Source organism: Pituophis catenifer, unplaced genomic scaffold (assembly GCF_029215685.1).
Source record: "Pituophis catenifer annectens isolate HBS135680 unplaced genomic scaffold, rPitCat1.0.hap2 SCAF_6, whole genome shotgun sequence".
NCBI lineage: Eukaryota > Metazoa > Chordata > Lepidosauria > Squamata > Colubridae > Pituophis > Pituophis catenifer.
In genome coordinates this window covers 50,709,412-50,733,129 of record NW_027256886.1, presented here as the reverse complement: position 1 = coordinate 50,733,129, position 23,718 = coordinate 50,709,412, and the positions used below count along the sequence as shown (strand labels likewise).

The window sequence follows — 23,718 nt, the reverse complement described above, 5'->3', positions numbered from 1 at the left end:
AAATGTAGTATCATTTTCATGACTTATTAAATTTTGTATGGTTATTAGAGCTCAGAATTAGATAATTATTTATTTGCAGCTCCATATACACTCAAAGAAGCATTTTGTAGGACTGGAAACTAATTGTACTATAGCTAATATAGTTTGCAATATTAAAGAATTGTAGAAGACAGACAGAATTCAGGATTTGCCATGAGAGTTGTCAAGATAAAATGCAAGGTTTTAAAATAATTTTATTTCGATCATTAATCAACAGAACAAAACAATAAAGTATCAGATCTTTAAATATATTTAGATTACCCTTACCTCCAATGATGTGCAGAATGTGACCATTTTTTTCCACAACCAAAATCCTATGATGTCCGGTATCAGCTATTACCAAGGTGTTTTCAGAACTATCTACTGCAATTTTCCCAGGGAACAGCAAAGGTGAAGATGACAATGAGTTTCTATATAGTTGTGTTCTAATTCTATTACTATTAATTTGCCTTTGTTCCTTGTAGTATTTTAAGGCTATAGATGTAAATAGAAATAGTTTGTCCTTGTGCCCTTCGCCAATCAAACTGAACAAGATATTGCCACGAGGTCCAACAATTACCAAAGTTGGCCAGCAGGACACTTCTAGCTCATGCCAGAGGGTTGCATTAACATCATTTACCACAGGATGAGTGATGTTATATCTAAGAACAGCACTTTTGATGTTATCCAAAACTTTTTCATTTGGAAATTTTGCTGAGTGAACACCTATAACAAGGACACCATCTGAAAGCAAGAGAAGAAACAAACAATGAGATTTATGGCATTGACAATGAAACATTTAAATATTATGTATGTATGTATGTATGTATGTATGTATGTATGTATGTGTGATAGTTATACTATGTATGTGGTTTTCAGCAAGAACAAACATATAGAAAATTTCATTGTAAAAATATATAGGTCTCTACTAACAGTGTTATAAAATGTGCGAGGCTTATTGCTCTTATTGGATCAAAATGCTTTCCTGTTGGTTGACTTCTCTAATTATAATAGATAACTTTTCCTCACCCTGGAAGCAGACAATATAGCATAAGTTGACTTATCTCTATTACAGTATTCGTAATATGTTATGATCAAAGTAAGCAATTAATTATTCAAACAATAAGGGGCATGTAATTCCATTAGATAGAAGTTAATAGGCTATTTCAACAAAATAGAATTTAAAGCTATACTCAACATATTTTCATCTGGATTCTATAAGGCAGGTACAGTAAAATCCCTGTAGCTAAGTGCATTTGCCCATGTGGGGATGGGGATTATAACTTTCTCAGACTTATTATTATTACATTGTACATTTTATGGGGTCAACCTACATTTGTAAATGGAGAGGCAAAACTTCCTATTTTTTCATATGTGCCTTTTTGTTAACATCATTTAGAAGTATTTATTTATTTATATTTATGTATTTATGTATTTATGTATTTATGTATTTATGTATTTATGTATTTATTTATTTATTTATTTATTTATTTATCATATTTCTATGCCGCCCACTCTCCGAGGACTCTGAGCGGCTTACACCAAAGACAGTATACTAAATAGCATATTGCCCCCAACAATCTGGGTCCTCATTTTACCCACTTCGGAAGGATGGAAAGCTGAGTCAACCTTGAGCCGGTAAGATTTGATCCGCTGATCTGCTGAACTAGCAGTCAGCTGAAGTAGCTGCAGTATTGCACCCTAACCACTGAGTCACCTCGGCTCCTTTATGTATGTGAAAGTATTCTTTAGAATGCTTTAGAATATTTGGGAGAGGGTAGTGTCACTTTGATTTTTTCACATGCGCTGTCAAGAAAGGTATCCAGTAGTTTAGAATAAATTTCTTTCTGTAAGCAATAACAATAGCACTTAGACTTATATACCGCTTCATAGTGCTTTACAGCCCTTTTTTAAGCGGTTTACAGAGTCAGCATATTGTCCCCAACAATCAGGGTCCTCATTTTACCGACCTTGGAAGGATGGAAGCCTGAATCAAACTTGAGCCTGGTGAGATTCGATCTGCCAAACTGCTGGCAGCCAGTGATCAGCAGAATTAGCCTGCAGTACTGCACTCTAACCACTGCACCACTGCAGCTCATATCATATTGAGTTAAATTGACTTACAACACCATTTCATCTAGCTTAGTGCTGTCTATCTTAATGAAAATGAAAATTTTTAAGGTTCATACACAAGTTTTTTTCTACTCAATCAGGAATTAATCATGGCAAGAGCTTATCAATACAGAGGTTGGTAGTGTCAAAAGAGCAAGATGAAAGCATTGTTCAAAGTGCTGCCTTTGTTTATGTGTTGATGTTGTACACATACCAAGGAATAGGGCTGTGAGCATAATGCTTTAGCTGCCATCTTTCCCCACCCTGCCTCTCAAAGCCCTTGTCTGCTACTGACTTATCACTTTTTCCTTGATCACAGAAACAGTACTGTAGTGACGTTCTGTGAGACTAACAATGAAATTTAGAGACAGACTTTTGCAATGGAGACAAAAGATAAATTGATACTTATCCAAGAGTTGATCCTATAATTGTTTTAGATCTGTTTAATTATAATTTTGTTTTTTTTAATCTTTATTTTTATTATTGCTAGCTTCTTAGAGCAATTTCGAAGGAAAACCTGGATGTATATCTAATAAACAAATGTATATTTTCCTGATTTTTCTTTAAATATGTAACAGCACTTGGGTTCAGATTGCCCCTCCCTAGGATATATTCTGGGGTAATACAGAAGAGATCAAGGATTGTCAAAATATATTTCTAAAATTCATAATAAAGCATTAAAATGAGCCTGAAGCTACAGCCTCAGCATCAAGATTTAAACTAAGAAAGGGAGCAGCCTCAATCAAGACAAAGCAACAAATAAAACTTGGAGTCTTGTTTAACATTGCACATATTATAACACACCTTTATGGTGGTTAGCATACTGGACAGCTTATACAATCAACTTCAAAATGAGCCCCTACAGTACTTTTTTTAAATGAAACTTTACAAACCAGAAGTCTGGATAACAACATTCCATAGTTCAGTGGGATGTCTGAGGCTATGGTTCTTTGCCCTGTCTCTCAAGGTTATTCTTGCAGCCCACTTTACAAGACAGGATGACACAAATACAGAGAGGAACTTCTGAGAAAAAGAAGTCCCAGAAATCTTGTTCATTTTTCTATTATGCACAGCTGACACAATATCACCATAAATAACCTTGTGCTCTCTTAAGAGACAGAATCCTAGATCAAAAGAACTGAGGAAATGATAGGTCTGATTTCAGTATCCTTTCCCACATGCTTAAGTGACTTTTATATTGTATTTAATTTAATTTATTACCAAATAGAACAAATGCTTTTAATCGTTTATTTGGTTAGAATTCAATTATATTTTTTTCTGCTATAAAAACGACCTGATAAAGAGAGTATCAAAAGTACTGCAATAAATAATAAAACATTTCATGCACTATCTTTTCATTTAAGTTTAGAATAAGAGTTCAAAAAATGATAAAAGGATTTAATAGGAATAAGGATAATGCTGTACTTTGCGTATCATTTTGAAGACATGCAGAAGTCTGCAAGAATTTATAAATTATTCTTCCTTCCTCTTCCTATTTTAAGAATTGAAGATAAGCAGCAGAATTAATGCAGAGATTGGACCTCTAGTGCTGCTATCATCTGTACTGTATAAGTAGAATTTAGTCTTACTGCAGAAGTGAGAGTTATTATTATGTTTCCTTTCACTAAATAGCCAAAAGTGAGTGCTATTTGGTTATGAGTACATATGCATTGAAATGAAGGAATAATAGCAATAGCACTTAGACTTAAATACCTCTTCACAGTGCTTTTACAGCCCTCTCTAAGCGGTTTACAGAGTCAGCATATTGTCCCCAACAATCTGGGTTCTCATTTTACCGACCTTGCAAGGATGAAAGGCTGAGTCAACCTTGAACCAGTCAGGATCAAACTGATGGCAGTCGGCCGAGTTAGCCTGCAACATTGCATTGTAACCACTGTGCCACCATAAAACATAATAATAATGACACTCAATATATCTATTAAAATCTGAACAGAAATGGCAATGAAATATCATAAAATACCAAATTTCATCATCTCTATAAATAAAAATACAACAGAAAATATAGTACATAAATGATTAATGAATATGCAATACATTCATGTTTTACACTGCTACTATATAAATATAATGTTGCTACTGAAATGGGATCTGCTAGTTCTACCCCTATTTCTGCTGCTCATAATTTCATCTGAAAGATAAGCAAAACTTCACAGTTGTTTCAATGCATAGTGAAGCAATAGACAAAAAAAGAGAATGAATGAAAAATCATAGAACACAACCTGTTGTGTGTTCTAATTTTGTACAGGTCAAAGCAATAATCCAGACACTAGCAATTTGTATTTAGGCAAATCAATTTGATTAGAATAATATGTTTTCTGTTTACAAGAAAAGTAAGCTATATTTTAAGACAATGTCATTGACAACAGAGCAAAAAGAATAAAAACCTGCACAGTAAAATTCTAGGATCAGGCTAGATTTAAAACTGCATTGAAAAAGAACTGGCTCTATCCCAAAGTATTTCTGTCAAGAAGCATTTACTCATACAGCAGTCCAACAGGTCATTTCCAGACTGTCAATGTGATAAGAATGTGCATTAGGGTTTAAAATAACTTTGTGAATACCATTATGAATGCAGAAATAGCCCTAGCAAGGATAAGACAGGAAAGCATTAGACAAATATGTTAGTTGGCATTAATTCCTGTAGATTTGATGCATGTATCAATATAGACCTACAATTTTTAGGTATGGCATAATAATAAAAGATATGCACTAACATTGACAATGAAACAATTCTCTGTATTTAAGCATCATCTATAATATTGGCGTTGGATTTGAAACAACTATATTTGGAGGAGTAATGTGGCTTTTTGTAAAATGTATAGCAATTTGTGCTTGTACTCTTAGACATTTTTCAGACTTTCTGCAATCAGAAACTACTAGACAATAGTAGGATTTTTGGAAAAGGCACACACCACCCAATGAAATCTCCATGCACTGCCTATATTTTAATCTTTAAAAGAATGAGAACATTTTTTTTGCAACTGAGAATACAATTACATTTATGTATAGTTCCTATCTTTATTGTTAAAGGATTTAGAAATGAAGGAGCAGCTAAGGAAGGAGGGCCAAATTTTCAGTAGCTGATTGTTGGTACATGCAGGAAAGTAAGGCTGAGGCATCATGCTGGCTCTAGTTCATGAATAGAAGAGTGTAGTAGAAGGAGAGGCAGAGCCTAAAGGCAGAGTCAAGAAGAGAATCGGCTTAGAGTTGTTATGTTCCCACAAGTAGTCAAAGTCCAAGCCCTCTGAATTCTGTTATCTATCTTTGAACAAAGCATTGACTGGTTTAATACCTTTATCAGAGTACTTCTCCTCTAAATCATGAAGATCAGGCAAAATATGGATGCAATTGATGCAGCAGTAGGTGAAGAAATCTAATACCACTACTTTTCCACAAAGATGTTTATAAAAAGAAAGTGAACCTTCAGTGTTCAGCCACTGTAAATCTGAAATCAAAGCTCTAATTAGTACATTATTTTAAGACATTAAAAGAACTAAGCATATTCTGAAATAACTAATGATTCTATTTTTAAAAAATCATGAATTTCTAAAACAAAAATATTCTTAATATTCAAAATCTGTAATTCTTCATAGCTCAGTTAATCTAAAAATATACCTTTTATTATTCTGTCTATTTAATAGATAACAAAGGATAAAATAAAACTATTCAAGTTAATGTTAAAATAATATAATTATTTGAAGATAAACAAGAATCCATTTACAAAGTTTCTAATTACAAAGTTTCTAATTATAAAGCATAGCAAGATGACATATGTTACAACAATATCGATATTTTGTTTTCCTATCTGCTTCATCAAATGTAATTCAATATAATGAGAGTAGGCACAGAATATCATTAGTACCTTTGTTGAAACAACAAAAGAAGTCTCAAGCGTTTTCAAAAACATTTTTTTTGAAATACATGCAATAAGGTCTATACAATATAACTTCCAATACAAAAGAAATACACTGAAATGGTTTCAACGTTTAGGGAAAAAGTATGAGGAATGAACTATAAAACAGCGTATGAAAGAAGAGTGAATGATTGAGATGAAGGGGGAAGACTTAAAAAAGAGGTGGCTTGATGGAGTTGATGCATTATTAAGAGAAAGATATCAGAAAATTTAAAGCATAGGTAATGGGTAAATCAATAAGGTAGAAGTAAGGACAGTCTGTGAGTAGAAATTTTTATGCAAATAGTAAATTCTTGTTGCTTAAACTATTGCTTTGCTCTGAATGTATAGAAGAGCAAACAGCTTACTCTCTTGAAATCTCCTTTCTCTCCAATCTCTCTATCCTGTGATGGGAGAGGGGGAAAAAATAAGCAATTTCTGTAGGCAATCTCTCCTTTGCCTGACCCTTTCCTGCTGCCGGGACAATTACACTACTCTTGATGTATAGAAAATCAAACTATTACAGGTAATTCTTAATTTATGATAGCCATTGTGATTGTCTTTGTTAAGTGATCAAAAATAGCAATAGCACTTAGACTTAAATACTGCTTCAAAGCCCCCTCTAAGTGGTTTACAGAGTCAGCATTTTGCCCCCAACAATCTGGGTCGTCATTTTACCCACCTCGGAGCCACTTCAGCCTGGTGAGATTTGAACTGCCAAACTGCTGGCAGCCAGCAGTCAGCAGAAGTAGTTTGCAGTATTGCATTCTAACTACATTGCTTAGTGATGGCAATCTAGGCAGTTATAGTTCTCATCAAAATACCAAAACATATGGGTCATTAAGTGAGAAGTGAAGAATGTTCCAGAGAAGGAGTATGAGGGTGCCACATGGGACTGGAGAGGGGAGATAAAGTACAGGCTATGTACAGGTTGGGAAGGAGACCTCAGGAAGGCTGGGAAAGAGGGTGTGGAGTTCATGTATGTATGAGTGCAAGGCAGAGTGATTAGAGAAACAAGGTATGGAAGTTGAGCATACATGTAAGCGCAGGGAGGCCAGGGAAGGAGGCTATTATTGGGTACAAACCAGCAAAGAATGGCTGGAGGGGAGGGGGATTTATCCAAGGGATTTGTTACCTTCCCTGCTGGTTTACCCACTGACTTTGCTTGTGGGAAACCAGAAGCGAAGTTCAGCAGTCACATGACTGTGGGATGCTGCAACCAAAGTGTGCAAGCTGCTGGCCAATACCCAAATTTTGTTCACATGACTGCAGGCATGCTGCCACAGCTGGAACTTTGAGGACCGGTCATAAGACTCCCTGTTCAGTACCATCATGATTTCAATGAATAGTCATAACTTGAGGAATACTTGTACTCTCTTGAAATTTCTTCCTCTCTAATCTCTTCATTCTGGAGGAGGAAAGGATGGATCAGGAAAGGAGAATTTTTTTACAGAAATTGCTTTGTTTCTGCCTTCTTCTTGCAGAGTGAGGATTAAAGAGATTTCAAAGGAGTACTATAATCTCTTTGCATAACACACCTGTGGCTCTCAGAGTGATGATGTGACTACACTGATTTCACTATGTATAAGAGCAAACAGTTTATTCTCTTGAAATCTCTTTCTCTCCAATCTCTGATCTGCGGGGGGGGGCCCTCAAAAGTGATTTCAGTAAGCAATCTCTTCTTTGCCTGAGCTATTCCCTATCTAAGAAAAGAACAGAGAGATTGGAGAGAAAGAGATTGCAAGAGAGAAAGTTGTTTGCTCATATACACACTAAAAGCAATGAATAAATCACTTGCTTCCCCTCACCTGCAGAGCTTAGAAATTAAAAAGAGGAATATCAAAAGAATAAATTGTCTATGTAGCAAGCTCTTGGCTCTCAGCCCAAGCTACTGGCTTGATCACATTGCTTTTTATGTGTACAAGACACTAAACAGGTAAGTCAATATTCCAAAGGGTGGGGAAATGGTTATGAGGCAACAAAAAACAAAGGTGAAAGAGACAATTACTATTGTCTCTTTCCAGCCCATAAAAATTGTCAAATCATCTATAACAGGGGTGGCAAACAAAAAGCCTGTGGGCTGCATCAGGCCCACAATGGGGCCAGATCCAGCCCACACGGCCGTCCTGGAAAATGTAAGGGACTAGCCTGCGTTGCTTCAGCCCAATCTACCCAACGCAAAGAGGAAACATCAGGCCAGCCTGGCTTCAGCCCGGTCTACCCAACGCAAACAGAAAACATGGCAGCAGTTTGGGAAGTGGCATCAAGCTGGCTATGCCCACTGAGTGATGTCAAGCTGGTCATGCCCTCCCAATTGGCCATACCTGCCCAGCCCCTCCAAGGTCAACTATAGCCCTGATGTGGCCCTCTATGAAATTGAGTTTGACACAAGATAGATCAATAGGTGTCAATCTGTGGTTCCCGGACTCCTGGGGGGAGGGAAGTCATCACATGAGGTCTGCAAAGACTTGAAGAAATGTTATGATTTAAATCTTGAGTTAAGTGTTGGGGGCTGCATGGTGAAGAAAACTCAACATGGTTGAGAATCACTAGGATAGATGATATGACAAGGAAAAGGTTACATAGAGGGCTGAAAATCATACAAAAAAATGCTCATCAATGTTTTTCTATTTAACTGGAGAAATAAGCAGAATGCTATAAATTTCAGTCCATACACACACACACACACATATATATATATTGTGTGTGTAGTGTGTGTATGTAAAAGGGGAATAGAATTTACTTTTTCTTTTTTTTCAGCGACCAGTCAGGGTGGATTCTACATGTTAATATTAAATTTATTTGATCACTTTTTTCTCTTTTTTGTTTTGTTGTTGTTGTTAGTGTTGAATATATGCTTTTGTTTTGTTTCTTTTTTGTTTTGTATTTTATTTTTTATGATAAAACAATAAATACTTAAAAACATTTTATTTATCATTTGAATGTTGAGACTGAGAGACTGCTTATGATACAAATTGTGTAAGACCACTAGTGCTGCAGAAGAAGAAAAAAATGATATTCAAAACAGTATTGATAGGCTGTCAAAATAGGCTTAAAATAACCAAATGTAAATTAATAGAGAACATGTAATACTCTATATGAAAGATTCATAACACCAAAGTACAATTTTGAGGCCTTGTGTAAAAGTACCATGTAACAATGGTAGATTGTTACAAATAGCAAATATGAGCCAGTGGTGAGATATGATTGAATAAAAAAAAGTGTATACAATTTCAAAGTGCATCAACAGAAGTAGTTTCCAAATTATGGTGCTCATTAAACATAATTCTGAAGGATCCTTGGTACTATCTGAGTTGGTTGTTTTCCTGTAGACATTTTATTACCCAAACTAGGCAACATCCTCAGTGCTAGTAAGGAATGGGGTTTGGTCTCAATTTATATTCTAAATCAGTGGCTTGCCCTGTCAGCGTTGGTGGGGCAGGTCTTAGAGGTTCTTTGGTTGGGCTGTTTACTGTTAGCTTAGGTACTGTTTAATTCTTGATTGTTGGCACCATTCCTTACTTTCACAGACATTACCTAGTTTAGGTAATGAAACATCTGCAAGAAAACAACAGAGTTCAGGCAGTACCAAGCATCCTTCAGAATTATGCTTAGTGAGCAACATAAATATTATTACTTACCACAATTTGGAAGCTACTTCTGTAGCTCAGAGAGTACCAAGTACCCTTCTTTTTCAACACTAGCTACAAATATTCTCCTTTGTCAAACACGATTTTTTTAAAAAAAACGATCCAGAGAAATCAGAACCAATCTCGGGGAAGAGCAAACGAGAAGATCAGGGGATGTGATGGGTTTTTAAAATCCCAATATACTCGCTCAGAAGGAAAGCAAAGCTAGAAGTTGACAAGCAGGGGAAATCTGAAGACCGGAAAAAAAAAGTTTTGACGGCTCCGCAAAGAGCTCAGACACCCGTGGACGCCCAACTACTTAGGGTAGCTGAGCCGGTGGACAAGGCTCTGCTCACCTGCTCCAAATTCGGGGACTTTCAAATCCCGCTCCCATCCGTCCACTTTTTTCACGTGCTGATACACCAAGTTCTCCTTCTCTTGAAGCGTGGTCGCATCCTCCAGCGCGTAGTCCAACTGGCTCTGCGAAGGCAAAAGACAGGGCAGGCCGCCAGTCGCCGCCATCGGTTTTCCCTCCCGGCCAGCCAGAGCACAAGAAAGCGGGCGTGACTCTAACCGCTCTTCCGTTTGGCTTCCGGCACTTTCCAAACTCAACTCTGTTCGGTCATGGAGCCAAACCAACCCCAACCCCCACATCCTGAATGTTTAAAATCCCGTCGCCCCATATTTTCATGCCCAGTAAAAACTTTGGACCAAAAATGGGTTATTATTCCCTTGTATAGCTAAAAGGACAAGAAAACGCATATTCGACAACGGGTATTTTTGTTTCCCTGTCACAGATTCGCCAGAAACAGATCTAAATTTCCTGGCCAAACAAGTGTAGGAATGGTTTTCTGTCCCCAAAAGATATTAAAATAGTATTTAAAAAAAAAAATGAGAAAAGGCAGGCAGTTTAGTCGTCGTGAAAGTGCGGAACTCATCGGAAAGATACAGGAGGAGGAAGGGAAGAGCCGCCAAGAAGGAATGAGATCAGTGGCGGCGGCGGTGCCTGGAGCTCTCGAAGGCGTGAGGGATTTGGAATGGGGCGGCTGCGAAACCTGCTGAGGTAACGTGCGCCATTATCCCTCTGACTTCGGAGGGATACTTCTCTTGGATGGGGAGACCATTCATTTCGACGCGGGTATAGTCCATAGGTCAAGATCATATTTAACAGAATGTTGGAAGGAACCTTGGAGGTCTTCTAGTCCAACCCCCTGTTCAGGCAGGAAACTTATATCATTTCAGATAAATGGTTGTCCAATCTCTTCTTAAACACTTCCAGTGTTGGACCATTCACAACTTCTCCAAGTGGTTCCACTGATTAATGGTTCTCACTGTCAGGAAATTTCTCCTTAGTTCTACGTGGCTTCTCTCTGTGATTAGTTTCCATCCATTGCTTCTTGTCCTGCCTTCAGGTGCTTTGGCGAATGGAGACGGATTACCGAAATGTATCATCTAATAATCCTTGAGGTTCAAACTCTGCCCACATATACTGGGGTTAGAACTAAACAGACTGAACTAATGATTTATGGGAACACACCATAGGGCTAAACATTCTACTGAATGTAATGAGATTTAGTCACAAGTAAGATTTGCACAGATCTCCAAGAGAGAAACTTGGGAGTCTGCTTCCCTAGCTCTAGAATGGCCTGGCAAGCAGTTGCTAAACACATGTCCTCATACCATAATCTGGAACAAAGAGATTGAGAAGGAAAGTAGTGTTTGCCAGTGCAAAATTTTTTTCTATATAAATCTGATTAGTATAGAGGCAGAGCTGGAGACCAGTCAGCACTGCAAGGATTTAGCTGCTGCATGCAGGATTAACCACTCTCCACCAGGCTACAGGGATTGTTACTTCTGTCGCCATTTTTTTTTTTTTTTTTTGCTGCTAGAGAGCATAGACACTTATTGGGCAGTTAACTGATTGTTTTCGTGACTCATTGAAGGTGTACAGGTAGTCCTTGATTTACAATAGTTCAGTTAGTGACTGTTCAAAGTTACAACAGCACTGAAAAAAGTGACTTATGACCATTTGTCACAGTTATCGCCATTGCGGCCACTCCATGGTCATGTGATTAAAATTCAGATGCTTGGCAACTGACTTATATTTATGACGGTTGCAGTATCCCGGAGTCATGTGATCCCCTTTTGAGACCTTCTGACAAGCAAAGTCAATGGGGAAACCAGATTCACTTAACAACCGTGTTGCTAATTTAAGAACTGCAGTGATTCACTTAACAAGTGTGATTGGAAAAGTCGTAAAATGGGACAAAACTCACTTAGCAAATTTATCATTTAGCAACATAACTTTTGGGCTCAATTGTGGTCGTAAAGTGAGGACTAGTTGTACTACAAAGTTGTTTCCCACTTGTAACATCTGTCATCTTCCACAACATCAACTGGAGGACTGCAAGTGCAGGGATTGCTATGGTGACCAAAGCCATGGGATTCACACTTGAAGAATTAGGGAAAGAGGCAGGCAGCAGAAAAGGGAAATATTTCACCCCTTTCCTGTATCTTACTTCCCCAGCACAACAGAGGAAACTTATCCCTTGCAGCAGCTTATGCGGTCTTGTTTTCAAGGCAAGACAAGGCAGAACCATTGGGGTAGCACTTTCCACTTTCTGTCTTGAAGGGAGGGAAAGAGCCCTTGGTGTTCTCCCCAGCATGAGGAAGTTTTTCAAAACGAAGATATTGTAGATAATATTACATTTATGACATGGCTTGTATTGAGAAAACATGGAGAAAAAGCAGAGAAGATGGAGAATACTGTTTTGCTTTTCTGAGGCCAACTCTTAAAGCTAAAATGTGTTTGTAGATATTATCTATTGTATAGATATTATAAAATGAAGTAGCAATGCAGCATTTATTGAAAGGTATTTGAAATTTAGCTACTGTTTTTCAGTTCAGATCAATAGGAGACATGATTCTTTGTGTTTTTAGAATATTTAGAATAATTTCTAAATGAAGAATTGTTGAAGGAATTTTGTTTTATTTTATGTATTTCAGGATCACAGAGGAAGAAAAGTTGGTGGAACAGTACTAAGATTTTCTAGTCAAATTTCTCAAAAATAAGAGGGTTAAAATCTGGCCTTATGGTTAAAATTGTAAATTCAAATCTAAGTGCACTTTAATATTTGAAATGTCAATCATTGCACTTGAACATAAAACTATATCTATATTTGTAACACTTATATGAGTGGGATAGCATGATGTTTAATACAGCAATTGATACTTATTATTTTATAAGTATAGTAAAATAATAAAACTGAATTCAAGGAAGTTTTTTTCCCTAAAGAAGATATTTCCTTCATTGATGGATTGTCATGTCTGAAAATGGTCTTTTGGAGGAAGACATTTGGCAATATAAATCTATCAGGAAGCAAAAGCCTACAAGCCAACATTCAGAAGTAATTGCTACTGAAGTACAAAAAGCAAAGTTTGAAAATGGTAGATCACAAAGAAATGACAGTAGACATGGTGGGAAAGCACCCAAAGGAAAAGGTGTTCCTAAGAAGACAAAGCAAAGGCCAAGACAAAGAGATAGCCAGACCCCCTTAAAGCCAGGAGTTTCTAGTGGTGATCAATCATCACAAGAAAGTTTATTAACAACTTCCGAGAAAGAAAGAAAAATCTGCAAGAAGCAAAACACTATAAAACCTAGACCAGTTTTTGAGGGGTACTGTCCAAGTTGTCAAATGCCATTCTCTTTATTGTTGATCCAGACACCTCAGTGGCATGTTACCGAATGTTTGGATGTCTCAGGGACTGCTGAGAAAGGTACAGTTTCAATGGGAAGCAAGGGCTCTTCTACTTTGTATTTGAAAACAGGCTATGTTTCTTTAAGAAGTGCAAACAATATATTCTCGTCATGCAATTCAGTATCTAAAAAAAACATTAATTGACTAGATTTCAGTCTTTTGATTAACCAGAGGCCAGAGGTAAAAAGATGGGAACTATATATTAAAACAAATCTTGCTAGTCCTTGAATTAATTCTAAAAAAAGGTATATTTTTAAAATTGTAGTTGGAAACTATAGTTTTAAGGCATAAATTAAAAAGCATGTACCAAATTTTAAAGAACAAAATCCTGTACAAGAGGTCTGGTGAGTAAAAAAAGGCTATGATGCAATTTTTTTTTTACAGAGAATAGCTTACCAAATTAAAAATAATTGCAGATAATTTTCAGTAAAATGAAACAATTCTTTTCCAACTGCCATTATTTGAATTTGAAAACTCATTAAAAAAATCCCCCACAGCCTATTGAAGTTAATTAGAAAGGACTGGCTAACCATGATGTATCTGGTCAAGTAATTCAGAAAAAGTAGACATATTTATACCTGTACTGAATTCTTTTTGCTACAAGTCATATTATGTTTCTATCAGGCAGGCATTGTACTAGAAGTTTTGCGTTCTCATAGATAAATTCAATTTGATGAAATAAAGATACAATATAAAAAGTTGTCTGCATTAGCAATGTTTTTTGAAGCAGAACTTTCAGAATTTTAATATTTGTTCAGTAAATCTTGTTTTTCATTTGTGCTGTATTCAAAAACATTTTCCTAATACTTTTCTCCTCTTTTATTAGAATGTCCTGATGGCATTTTGTGCTCTTCAGTCATTCCTTCTCATTACAAACGCTACAGCCATTTCCAACTTGCAGCAAGTAGAGCACAGGACTCTGTCTTTGCACCCTCATTATCTAGTGCAGAAAATTATTTCATTAGACCTGGTGCTGCTGAACATAATGAATGTTTACAGGATGTGAAGGTACCTCAGAGTACGGAAAAACAGTCTCTTCTATTACCACAACTGAGTTCAATGACTGTGGATTCCATCAATATAACCAACATCATGGCTTTATCTTTGGGAAATATTAAAGAACCTGAACGTACAATACAGCATAGAGATGAAACAAAACAGTCTGAATGCCTTAATCCTTTTTCTGAAGAAACTCAAATTGAGAAGCTAAACAGTCAACTTTGCTCTTTTCAACAGAATACCTCTCTCTCAGATGCTGATTTGAATGACAGTGACATTTCTTATTCCCCACTTTATACTGATGAAAATGCTGTAGAATTAGATGAGACAGATAAGGAAGAATTGCAGAAAAAGGTAGAGATAACTTGTAAAACAAATCTATTTGATACCAGAAATTTGGAAAGTAGAATTGTTGGAAGTTTATCTAATAGATCACAGCAGATACAATTTCAAGATAAGAGTGTTAAAATTATGCAAGATCGAACAACAATCAATGAATCCTCTAAAATTTTACCAGCAAATGTGAGTGGAACATCTAAGTCTCTCCCACAAAAAAGCATGCATAATAGCATTGACAGTTCAACAAGTTTTCTTGATCAGATGAAATGTCTCACAGGAGATTTCAATTCAAAAAAAACTAAGGATAGGTTTGACTGGCTTAAAGTGAACTCTTGTAATTTTAATGCAGATTACTATGGGCAGGGCAATTCTAGTGGTAGTTATTGGTTCTCTGCAGATTCTGCTGTTAATGATGTCATGCTTTCTTCAAAATCTGAAAAAGAGCCTCTGCAATCATTCCGGTTAAGTCAAAGTGAAGTAGTAGAAAAGTTCAATAACTTAGATGTTAAAGTTAAGACTATTGTTAACACATGTGGAAATAGAGCACTTCAGAACAATTTGTGTTCAGTAAAAGAAAAAGAGGAACGATCTTGTAAGAGTATAGCTATGCCTGTTTTACCCAGTACAGTACCTAAAACACAGCCGGTTCCTGCTACAAACACTAAGGTCCAAATCACTCCTCCCAAACGCCTAAAACAAATGGACATTGGTGTTTTCTTTGGGTTGCAACCAAAAGTAAAAATTGAGACTACCCCAAAGAAAAGTCTTACTGAAGAAAGAGTGATTGTGAATCCATCAGCTGCAAATGAAAAGAAGCACATATCTCGAAAGAGGAAGGCTGAAGCATCAGTAGGAGACTCTGATACAGTCACAAAAAGTCCAACCATTAAGTATGACACCAGATCAGATAGTATTTCTGGTGGTCAGAGAAGACAGAAAAAAAGATACAAAGAGTCATATCCTGGTGAAGATGGAATAAAAAAGCAGTGTCCCTTTTATAAAAAGATACCAGGTAGTGCTCTATTTATTTTGTAAGAAAACAGTTTAAGATTGTTGGGGTTTCCCCTCCCCTGCACTGTTAAGTTTCTCCTAAAGAATGTGAAAATACCATTTTGCTACAGTATATACGTAAAATATTTTTTTCCTCAAAGCCCTACAGGTGTTCTGTGTTTAGCTGTCCATGAAATGATCCTGTAGAAAATTAGTCAAGTAAATTATATTGCATTCAGTAGTAATTATTAATTGTTAGGAAGGATTGCAACCTATTTGTTAAAATATGATTTGTTAATGGCAGGAATAGTCAGTATAAATCTTACTTGTAAAGAAATATGTAACTAAGCAATAAAAAGGAACAGTTAATATTTTTTTGTGGACAGGTCTAATATTACAGAAAAATCTTTAAAGATGTAGAGAGATAAAGATATTTAAGTTGTGCTACCATCAGAATAGAATAGAATAGAACTCTTTATTGGCCAAGTGTGATTGGACACACAAGGAATTTGTCTTGGTGCATATGCTCTCAGTCTACATAAAAGATACATTCGTCAAGAATCATAAGGTACAACACTTAATTATAGTCATAGGGTACAAATAAGCAATCAATCATATTAGGAAACAGTCTACAAATCGTAAGGATACCAGCAACAAGGATACAGTCATAAGTGGGAAGAGGAGTGATCAGAATATGACAAGATTAATAGTAGTGCAAACTTAGTAAATAGTTTGACAGTGTTGAGAATTATTTGTTTAGCAGAGTGATGGCGTTTGGGAAAAAATGTTCTTGTGTCTAGTTGTTCTGGTGTGCAGTGCCCTATAATGTTGTTTTGAGGGTAGAAGTTGAAACAATTTATGTCCAGAATGTGAGAGGTCTGTAGATATTTTCACAGCCCTCTTTTTGACTTGTGTAGTATACAGGTCTTCAATGGAAGGCAGGTTGGTAGTAATTGTTTTTTCTGCAGTTCTAATTATCCTCTGAAGTCTGTGAAATCAGTGAAATTTAAGGCTGCAATCATGCACATACTTGGGAGTGAGTTCCACTAAATTCAATGAGCGTTGCTTCTGAGTCAACATAAGATTGTAGTGTAAGTTCTTTGATATGTTATTTGTTTCTACTGATTATAGCTATTTTTCTGTATTTTTGGCTCTTCAGATATGTATAATTAAAATTTCCAGACTTCCCACCAAGTATATTAAGTAATCTTTTTTTTTCACTTAAACTTAAGGAAACAAACATGGTTAGTACTACTTTTCTGTGTGTAAATTAAAGGAAGAATCCTAGGTAACTTTAAAGATTTAACATTTATTCTGGCATAAACTTTTATGATTAACATGTGAATGTGAATGCTGATGCATTGGCACATAGTTTACAAAAGCTTATGCCCTAATGAATCTTAACAGGCTGTGAAGGATTCTATTATTCTAATTGTACTAGCCAGCTTTGGCAGTTGCCAAAATACTGACTGTTTATTCTTTTATTAATTTGTTTCAGGCACAGGTTTTGTAGTAGATGCATTCCAGTATGGAAAGATTGAAGGCTGCAGTGCTTATTTCCTTACCCACTTTCATTCTGATCATTATGGTGGCCTAACTAAAAAGTTTACATTCCCAATATACTGCAATAAGGTATGTATGGATATTGTGGGCTCTTTTGTGAAATACAAAACATGTAAGATACATCTTGTCTCTGTGCAAATGATACCTACGAGACCGTCTTTTGCCACCAATAGCCTCCCACCGACCAGTTCGTTCTCACAGGGAGGGACTACTCAGGGTACCGTCAGTCAAATTATGTCTACTGGCGACTCCCAGGGGGAGGGCCTTCTCTGTGAGGGCTCCAACCCTTTGGAATGAACTGCCCCCGGAGATACGGAATATCCCTGATCTCCGTGCTTTCCGCCGTGCCCTCATAACCCTGATGTTCCAACAGGCGGGGCTAAACATATGAACATGTGAATAATTTTTTAAATGTGATCTAATTCTGGGTTTTATTTAATTGACCAAACTAAGTAATAATTTTAATTAGCAATTTTATGATGTTTGTGTGTCTCTATTTTTCTTGACTGTACACCGCCTTGTGTCCTACGGGAGAAAGGCGGTATAGAAATAAAATAAATAAATAAATAAATAAATAAATAAATAAATAAATAAATAAATAAATAAATAATCCTATGGAATTTTGGAAATAATTCCAACTAATTTTGAAACATATCAGTCAACAAATTGTGGGTTGTATAAGTTTGTGTCATTCCTTGTAAAGTTATTGCTGCCATTGCTAAAATATTATACTTTTTTCTCCATTGGACCAGTGTTGTGCACTTCAAGATTTGTAAGTTATAATGATGAAGTAGAGATTCAAAGTGTGGAAACTACAGTATTGTCTGGCTTCAGTCAGTATAAACTGCCATGAAATGTTAATCTAAATTTAACAACTGCTTTTCCCCTTTTTTTCTTCTCTCATTTGTTTCATTTACCATCTTGCCTAATTAATACCTTGTAATTAGGTCCAAGTGAAATTGGTGCAAGAGGTGTAAGTAGCTGCAAAACACTTTTTGTATTTTAGATAACTGGAAACTTGGTAAAGAATAAACTGAGAGTGCAAGAGCAATATGTCCATATCCTGCCAATGGATAAAGAATGTATAATAGATGGCATCAAAGTAGTGTTGGTTGATGCTAATCAGTAAGTATTTTGGAAAAAGTAAATGAAATGTAAATTAGTTAAAATTATAACTAATTTTTGTCAATTTTGTTTTGGATTTGAATTCAAAATGCCTTTTCTCCTTCCCTTTCTCTCTTCCACTCCATTTATTCTTCTGGCAGTTGTCCTGGTGCTGCAATGATTCTTTTCTGTTTTCCAAATGGGACTGTAATATTGCATACAGGTGACTTTAGGGCAGATCCTTCTATGGAGCGCTGTCCTTTCCTGAATGGTTGGAGAGTTCATACTGTTTACTTGGACACAACGTAAGTTTTTGATTAAACATTTATAATATTAAAATATGGTGAGAAATATGACACTTTGTAAACTACAAAAATGTGCCAGGGTAGAATCATGGAGTTGGAAGGGATTATCAAAGCTATCTAGACAAAACTCCTACTCCCTACTAGGTTATGTCTAGCATACAACCATCTCCCTCTGTGAAAATTTCATGTAGCAGACTGTTCTATTAGACAGAGCATTCTGCTTCATGTCTAGCCTGAGCATCTGTTCTTGTACTTTTAATCCTTTGGCATTGGACATTTCTATTGTGGGACAATAGAATACAAGCCCATGCTTTCTTCTGTGTGACAATCCTTGACATATTTGAAGACAGCTATTTAATTTTCCTAGGTTTGCATTTTGGTATACTAACTGTGCCAGAGCCTTTAACTATTTCCTGTACAGCTTGGTTTCCAGATAGCCCTCCTCTAAACTTGTTCCTGTTTCTCACTGCCCTTTTTGAACTATGGTGCCCCAATGAGGTTTGACCAAAGCAGAGTAGAATGGAATAACTGCTTCTTGTGCTCTATGTTCCTATTAATGACCCCCAGATAGTATATACTGTTTTTGCAGCTACCTCACACTTGTGGCTTATGTTTAAGATCCCTTTCACATGTACCATTTCAGGTCAAATTTCCCCTGTCATAATCAGTACAAATAGGATTGAATGATAAGGATAAAAATTAAGAAAATATCTTCAAAGAGCTTACTTTACATTTCATTAGACTACATTGTGTTTAATAGTATTGTATGGTAGCATATTGTTGCTTTGTTAAGAAATAAAAGATGTTTATAAATCCGAGGCATCCAATCAGTATATTTCTTAAATCTGCATGATTATTCACTATACAAATATTTTTTTCTAATCACAGGGAGTGAGAAATAAGGAACAATTGTTACTTGCCTATGTACTTTTCATCCATCCTAAGATGTAAACTTTATCACTTCTCTCTATTCATTTTAGATAGCAAAATATAGGACAATAATTCTGTAGGAAAACAAAATACAAAGATTTTGTTTATATACACAGCCTCCCCTATCATTCTTGATATTCCTGGATCATCGTATGATTAATTTTCGCCCATCCAATAGTTTGCAGCATTCTTAACTAATATTATTTTTAGCTATAGATTATGTCACTGAAAGCAGTGTCATCCTGCTTTGGCAATTATAAAAAGAAATGCTATCCATTTCTTATGCACAGTTCACAGATGTGTCCTACTAATTGAGACAACAACATATTTTTGTGGACAAATGTGGCAAAAAAGAGACAAATTGAACGAATTATTGACTGATTTAAAAGTTGTACTCAAAGCAGTTAGCTATACTTCTTCTACTAATTATTTTTTGTGGAAAAAAATGAATGTACTTGTACTAGTCTAGTGGTTCTTTTTATCACAAAAAATACACAAACTAAACAGAAAGGACTTTTAATTCCTGTTTCTCCCAGAAATATAATTGTTTTCTTCTACATGTTTGTATATTGGCAGTGGAGGTACAACAACTCATGCATGTGTACTAATACTAGAAACCTCAACTTTGACATAGTAATCCCTTTGAGTTTGATATACTTTTCACTAAATTATATCTTGATACATATTTGTGATACTGTTCATCTGTTCCTATAAATAGAACAAGGCTAAATGTGTTATTTCCTTTTTTCTATGAAAGCTGAATTTTCTAATATGTCTTTTATTACTGTTTCCTAGGTATTGTAGTCCTGAATATACTTTTCCTTCCCAGCAAGAAGTGATTCAGTTTGCTGTCAATACTGTATTTGAACGAGTGACTTTAAACCCACGAACATTAGTTGTTTGTGGAACATATTCTGTTGGAAAAGAAAAAGTCTTTCTAGGTAAGAGCTTTCTAGTTCTTCTAGTAAGAGCTTCAGAGATACTATATCCTAGATATTTGAGCTGAACCTAATATTCAGCACAACCTAATTCGCTGTTTCTACTCATAATGTTACTTTCACAAAAATATCACAGCTCTAAAATAGTTAAAATCATACCCTATTGAACTTCTTGGCAAACAGTTCAGACACAAAGCAGTGTATGTCATGAACGATTGGAGATGCCCCATTTTAGTAATGCTATAGTTTATGAATGCTTTGGAGATATTAATAGCCTTGTAAATGTAAGGGACTTTTTCAACTTTTAACTCAGCTTTTTGGTATGTGGGGTAACTTTCCAAATGCAATGTAATTTATTTCAATGCTAAGTTGGAAAATGTTGAAACACGCATGTCGGCTTTCCTAAAACTGATTATCTGGAACGAAATGAATCTTTTATCCACTTTTGGAACTCTTCATAGTCTATCCTATTACTATTTTTAAGCTGGCAAGCTGTTACAAATTTTCATAGTTAAACAAGAAAAAATAAATTAGTGCTATTTATATGCTTTTTTAAAAAGACGAAAGCTTGATTTCTTTGTTAAAGAAAACATAAATGGTATCAGCTTCTATCTGAAACTTTCACTTATATTTGAGTTATTTTTTCTTAAAAATATGAAAGTGAATTCTGAAACCTCAATATGAAAAAAACCTTGATTTTGTTTTATAGTTTGTTTATTGCCCATTTACAAACAATTGGATGAATTGGCAGGCAGGAAGAACAGATTGTAGACTGGAGGAAGGTGTTACCAATTATTTTTTTTATTTTATTTTTATTTATTTTAATTTGATTTATATGCCGCCCTTCTCCGAAGACTCAGGGCGGCTTACAATGTGCTCAGCAATAGCCTTCATCCTTTTGTATATTTATACAAAGTCAGCTTATTGCCCCCACAACTGGGTCCTCATTTCACCTACCTTAGAAAGGATGGAAGGCTGAGTTAACCTTGAGCCTTGGCGAGATTCGAACCCTGCAGTAATTGCAGGCAGCTGGTCTTAAGCAGCTTAATAACAGGGTGCCTTAAACCCTTGTACTACCAAGGCTCTTACCTGGGAATCTTCTCTATTCCTATTGAATTAGAATATTTTTATGAGTAATCAACAGACGATGTGTTCAAAACAAACATATAGGCAAATACTACCTTTAGTAGTGAAATACAAAAGTAAACTTACATTATTTTTTCTATTTCCATTTTCATGATGTCACTCCTGCAGCTATTGCTGAAGTTCTGGGCTCAAAAGTAAGCATGTCTCAGGAGAAATTCAAAACACTTCAGTGCTTAGAATCGGCAACAATAAATTCCCTCATCAGTTTGAACTGGGATAATACTTTCCTACATCTTCTGCCCATGATGCAGATTAATTTTAAGGTAAGATTTAAAGCTGAATTCCAGACTAAGAAAAATCACAGACTTCTACCATAAGATACTATAATTACAGTAAATAAGATCCAGTTGCAAATTGTCTTTATCATTATCTAATAATATAAGAGTTATCTAAAAACTATTTATTTTCAATTGAAATAACCAGGTGTTATTTTTTGTCTGTAGAATTTGCAGAATCATTTGAATAAATTCTCTGAGAAATTTGATCATATTTTGGCTTTTAAGCCTACTGGGTGGACATACTCAGATGGATGTTGTTCTTTGAGTGATATCAAACCTCAGACAAGAGGAAATATCACTATATATGGTAATGCAATTTCAAATTATTAATATGCTTAATTATATTGTCATTTTCCATTACAGATTGGAATCAAATAACCCATGAGCTAGCCAAGAAGTTAAAGGGATACAAAATAAATAGAGAGTGTTGTATGTGACCTTTAAAAGACAATTTATATTTGTCAGGCATTGTTATAAAATATTTAGAGGGTGCATACATTTTGGGAAGGTAGTGCCCTTTTACTTTCCCAGCTATTCAGACTTTTCTAACAGGTTTATCTGCATGCAACCCAGAATATCTCTTTGCATTGATCAGAAACAGAACCATGTTACTTCTAATACATATTTTGATAGTGAAGTAGATGTTTTGATTGTTCCATATTAAATAACCAATAACTTTTCTTGAGGAAACAGTATTTCTTTCATGGTTTTACTATTTATAATGCAGTTTCTTATTTTCAGTCATCCTTTTTCAACATTTGATAGGTGCAATAAATTATTAAACAAAAAAAAATGTGAAGCAGATTAATGAATGAACAGTAAAGATAGAAGCTAGATAATTTTGCCCAGAATTTAGCTAGATACTCAGTATGTAAATTACATGGAAATTTAGTTAAAACATCAGTTTCAAGTTTTGTAAAGCACATAATGCTAAATTTCATCTACTCATATTGACTATTTGTTTTTGTTGTTGTTTTGCAGGGATTCCTTACAGTGAGCACAGCAGTTTCCTTGAAATGAAACGATTTATTCAGTGGCTGAAACCTCAGAAAATTATTCCTACTGTAAATGTAGGAAATTGGAAAGTCAGACATGAAATGGAAAAGTATTTCAGGGACTGGAAAATGGAAGTTGCAGAATAGAATTAGGAAAGTAGGATCTTTATTACAATAATTATATGCCTTAAATTCTGATTAATTTTTCTGCATTGTTATTTGACTCTGATGTAAAAGGTAACAATGTAGATATATAGAAACAGACATATTCTGTGTCAACAGAATATGCTGTATTTGCAGAGTTTACAGCATCCAGAAGAAATGAAAAATGAAATCAAGTAATATAAAGTTATTAATGTTTTTACATTTTTATTTATTTATTGTACTTAAAAATAAATAAACAATCTGAAATATAGTCTAGATAAGTGTTGAAGTGTTTTAATAATTTACAAACCAAGCATTGATAATTTCAAGATGCTATATTGCCTTTGTTCTCATGTACTGGTATAATGTTTTTATTTGTGTGTTAATCTAGGTTTTGCCAGCTTGCATCAATGGTTGTATCATCCACATAATTACTAATAACTGTTGTCTAAACCCTGTAAGATTAATGGCCATCAAATGGTCTCTGTGCATGCCAATACCAACTTTCATCTTTTAATCAGTTTTAGTTCTTTCTGGAGGAAAATCTGATCACAGTA

The 23,718-nt window shown here is 35.4% G+C and overlaps 2 protein-coding genes across 2 annotated transcripts in view; one reads left to right on the top strand and one right to left on the bottom strand.

The window, feature by feature from the left end:
* The window catches only part of NHLRC2 (NHL repeat containing 2), a 34,886-nt gene extending 24,543 nt beyond the window's left edge, over positions 1-10,343 (bottom strand). The window contains exons 1-3 of the mRNA XM_070945081.1: positions 10,029-10,343; positions 5,444-5,596; positions 307-762 (exon numbers count right to left, since the gene is read on the bottom strand). Of these exons, the coding sequence (XP_070801182.1) occupies positions 307-762; positions 5,444-5,596; positions 10,029-10,326 (907 nt within the window). The 5' untranslated portion in view covers positions 10,327-10,343. The remainder of the gene's footprint in view (positions 1-306; positions 763-5,443; positions 5,597-10,028) is intronic.
* A 2,652-nt stretch (positions 10,344-12,995) lies between these two features.
* DCLRE1A (DNA cross-link repair 1A) lies at positions 12,996-23,358 on the top strand. Its single transcript, XM_070945554.1, has 9 exons — positions 12,996-13,449; positions 14,257-15,780; positions 17,257-17,390; positions 18,328-18,446; positions 18,587-18,730; positions 20,456-20,601; positions 21,853-22,007; positions 22,188-22,329; positions 23,004-23,358. Exons 1-9 carry the CDS (start codon positions 12,996-12,998, stop codon positions 23,162-23,164), a joined length of 2,979 nt encoding a protein of 992 aa, XP_070801655.1. The 3' UTR covers positions 23,165-23,358.
* The last annotated feature ends 360 nt before the right edge of the window (positions 23,359-23,718 follow it).

Coding starts and splice junctions, on each gene's coding strand:
- DCLRE1A (XM_070945554.1), top strand. CDS start 12,996: ATGTCTGAAAATGGTCTTTTGGAGGAAGACATTTGGCAATATAAATCT. Junction 18,447..18,586: donor GTGTTGGTTGATGCTAATCA/GTAAGTATTTTG, acceptor TTCTTCTGGCAG/TTGTCCTGGTGCTGCAATGA. Junction 22,008..22,187: donor TGATGCAGATTAATTTTAAG/GTAAGATTTAAA, acceptor TTTTGTCTGTAG/AATTTGCAGAATCATTTGAA.